This window comes from Nanorana parkeri, unplaced genomic scaffold, assembly GCF_000935625.1.
Source record: "Nanorana parkeri isolate BGI_ZX_2015 unplaced genomic scaffold, ASM93562v1 scaffold760, whole genome shotgun sequence".
In the NCBI taxonomy this organism is placed as follows: domain Eukaryota; kingdom Metazoa; phylum Chordata; class Amphibia; order Anura; family Dicroglossidae; genus Nanorana; species Nanorana parkeri.
Genome location: NW_017307028.1, coordinates 592,197 through 596,218, shown reverse-complemented (window position 1 = coordinate 596,218; position 4,022 = coordinate 592,197). Strand labels below are relative to the sequence as shown.

The 4,022-nt window shown below is 37.9% G+C and overlaps 1 protein-coding gene across 5 annotated transcripts in view; it reads right to left on the bottom strand.

The window, feature by feature from the left end:
- Positions 1 to 4,022, bottom strand: part of LDB2 (LIM domain binding 2) — a 273,961-nt gene that overhangs the window by 152,302 nt on the left and 117,637 nt on the right. For all 5 annotated transcript variants that reach the window (XM_018564570.1, XM_018564568.1, XM_018564571.1 and 2 more), the window contains exon 2: positions 2,223 to 2,325. In XM_018564570.1, the coding sequence (XP_018420072.1) occupies positions 2,223 to 2,325 (103 nt within the window). The remainder of the gene's footprint in view (positions 1 to 2,222; positions 2,326 to 4,022) is intronic.

Below are 4,022 nucleotides of genomic sequence, written 5' to 3'. Positions count from 1 at the left end.
TATATATATATATATATGAGTTTGTGAATGACTCTACAATATATAGAACATAGTAGATGTAGGAGTTAAACCACCACATGAAGCCCTGATGAAGGGGGACTGTTTTGGATCCAGAAACACGTTGACTACTTTACTTGAATGTCCCCTGACCATAATGGAATAAAGTTGTATCTCAACTATTTTAATTGATGTGGCGCTTCAATTGCTGCATCTACTGTGTTCACTGTCAGGTGTCAGGTCAAGGATACTATGATGATCATTCGGATTGCCGAAACTGCCAACCCATTAGCCAGATCACACATATTCACATCACTTAGCTACTAATGAATGAGAAACACCAAGAGAAAACCTACATGGGTGCAACTCTCTCTCCCCACACTTGCACATATCTCTACAATATAGTGGGCTGAATGATATCTAAGTAGTTCATTTTTATAGCCTTACAGCGCTAGGATGTGTATTAGGTTCCAGTTAGAGTCACGGCATGGAGTTTCTACGTTCTCCCTATGTTTGTGTGGCTCACGGCTAAATTGGTCCTAATTCTGTATCTGGAAGTGAACTGGTCACCATACTACAGGTCAGTGCGACAGTGCTAGTCAGAAATGATAAACGAGCACTTGTTTCTTTTATTTGTGAAATGCTATAGTCTGTAAATACGCCATTTATAACCAATTAATAATGAATAAAATGCAGATTTTTGTATCTTTAAATAAAAAACAAGTCCTGCTTGTACATTTTATTTAGACTGTTTTATGAGTAAAACTAATACCTCAAAGTGTGAAACTTGTGTTATTGGCTGCCATCTGTTATATAAACTGTGAAGACTAAATGCTACATGAAAACCACATGTTTGTAACAGCATACTGTCATATCATATACAGAAGCTCTACTTTTAAGTGCAAATAAGCTAGTTACCTTAAAATATTACTCAGCTGAATAATTTAGATGCTTTACGCTTACTTTGGAAATACTGCCAGCATACAGTACAGCCCAGGAATTTAAACTAAAAAGAATACACACAACTGGTGAAATAACTTCATAATCTGTCTTTACTTTGGAAGAAAATGTTAAGATTCTTAAAATTTGGCCTATAACCATTACTTTTGCCATATCTACATGTCCGCTTTAAGACTAATAATCTCTGCTTACTCGTAGAGGTTATTAGAGACATGATAGGAAACAATGTCTACTTTCACAAGTTCCATCCCTTATTCCCTATGGAATACAATTTAGCTTTAATGCTACTTTAAAAAAAGAAAATAAATATATACTAAAATCAAGGATATACAGACTGTTATATTCCATTCTCTGCAGATGTCAGTTAGCCATCAGATCTTTAGCACAGAACTTGCCAAAGAGTGAGACCTTGCTACAGTTTAGACATGTCTGATTCGTTTCGTTCCGAATCGAAATTCGGATGAAATTTCGGAAATTCATGGATTCAGACATTTCGGATTCGGAATTTCGGATTCAGGACGAATTTCGTCCTAACAGTAACTAAATTAGAAATTTACGATAATTACCTAAAAAAGAGGATTTCATAGCATGTGAAAATAAAAACAAAACATTACTTCATGTTCCTGTGCATGCACCGTCAACGTTTAAACGGATACAAAAATAAGAAAAGGATTTTAATGTCCCTTTAATAGTGAAGACTAGAGCACAGCAACCAGAAATGTCAACTGTGCCAATTCTGCTACGTACGTGCGTACGTACATTAGTCCCTGATTAGCGCAAAACCCCAAATTTCGGAAATTCGGCCGAATTCCGAATCTGAATTCCGAATCCGATCCGAATTCGTATCTGATCTGAATCCGAAACCCAAAATGAAACACATACAGGACCCGATTTCGGAAATACAAAATAAACGAAATACGAAACGAAATGAAACTAAACAAATTTTTTGCGGCTGCACATGTCTACTACAGTTATGAGATCATTCCTCCCAAAGCTGACATTTAGTGAGGAGGATAGTTGTCTGGGTCATAAATCAGCTTCTAAAATAACCAATAATTATGGCTATTACAATCTTGCTTAAGTCTTCCTGTTAAACTTCCATATTCATGATATCATTGATAAAGCAGCAGAAGGTGGGGGAAGAGGAGCTGGATTCTTTGCCTGCAGGGACCTCGGGGGACGGCTCTCCGATACGTCAACTCTCCAGCACTATCCATAAGCAAAATAGAGCTGCGTTTCTAGTAACAAACACTTGAATCACTTACTGTATCTCTTTGGTCCATCTTCTAAACAAAATGACAGTGTTAACGTTGCATCATCTTCAAAAAATTCTGTTGTAAAGGCATCCCACCAAAGATTGTCACTATCCTGTGGAGGAAATAAAAACTCTTACTGACAAATTGGAAACATTGCTGCAAAAAACTGTACACATGCAAAATGAAAATAAAATGATACAGTGCTTTCACACATAGCACACACATTGGTGTCTCATCGATGGGGTTGATTTTTTAAAGGGAAATAGGCTGTTCACTTTGCAAGGGAATTTTCCCTTAGCGTACTGAATAAGGTGAAAATTCATTTGCAAAGAATAGGTAATCACATGCAAGGAACACTTGAACACGATTGGATCATAGAAGTCAGCAGAGTTTTACTTCATTCAACAAACTAATAGAAAATCCTCTGGTGAATAGCCTATTTGCCTTTAGTAAATCTCACCCCAATGTGTCTGTAAACGAGAATGAAGAACCAAAATGCACTCTCACACTATTCACTACATAAGTGTGTGTGATGCTCACTGCTGTGGCAGTGCACATACAGCTAATTCACTAACCAACATAGTTTGCTAAGCAGCATACCCTCCAGTGTCTGAATGTATGCCATCAAACTGGTGGCAAACCCAGAATCAGAATCCAAACCCAATATTTTTAATTCACGCTGTAAGAATAATGTGTAAGGTGATAGTAGCCATGTTAGTGCACTTGTAGTAACACAGTTGAGCACTGTACATGACATTTTATATATTTGCACCAGATAGGGGCTGATTTATAAATGTTCTGACCAGCATGTAGCTGGGTGAATGCTGTTTGCACTGCACTAGCGCCACTAGATGAAGTTGAGGAGCTTCGGAAATTCCTCTGTTTCTCAGCACCATCTATAAATGCTAGTGCTGTACGAATGGCAAAAAAAATTTTAAGCGAGATGCCACACTCCAGAGTCCACCACCAACAACAAATTTTTAAACCACAAGGAAAGGAATAACGCGTTTCACCCATCAAGAGCCTAATTTTAGAGACATTGATGTCTCTATGATTAAGCCCTTAACGGGTGAAACATGTTAGAGTTGGTGCCCTCTAGATGGAGAGTCTCAATGGACTGGATATTCTTTTCCTTGTGGATTAAAAAATTGTTGTTGGTGTACTCTAGTGTGCGGCTTCTCTCTTTGGACTATTGCTCTAAAGTGTGGAAGGCCCCAGTCTACACCCATACATGCCCGGGCACCAGAGGATTGCTGTTCGACGGAACAGTGACATTTCTCTGTATGTAAAACTATTTTTTTGTGTTGGATAGTATGGGGAAGGATTGTAACTCCTTTCTAGTTTTGGATGCTGTCCGGGGCTCAGTTATAGATTACTGTTCTACTGTTCAAAGCCCATTTCGTGTGCACCTTACTGTATAACTGGTAACAAATTGTTGAGTGCGTTTGTCGTTTGTTTTGCTTCAGTTATAGAGATTTCCCTTCAGAGTTTTTGCTATAGATACACTTAAATTTTTTAGGGCATGCTTTTAGGGGTCCCAAAGAAGGGGGAAGACTCCTGAAAGTTTATCTTGAACAATTAACTGTTAATGCCCATGAAAAAAGTAACATGAACAGTTCTCAACTGTGTCATTAAAAAATAATGAATGTAAATAAGTTATGGTGCATGCTTTGGAGAGGAATCACATTGCAGATGCGCATACATTTGTTCTTTGGCTCCAGGAAGCATGCATATACAATTTCAAACCCTGCTGCTTGTAAATTCTTGTTGTAATGACTAATTCCTGCTCTTACATTGCCTTGTTTGTGG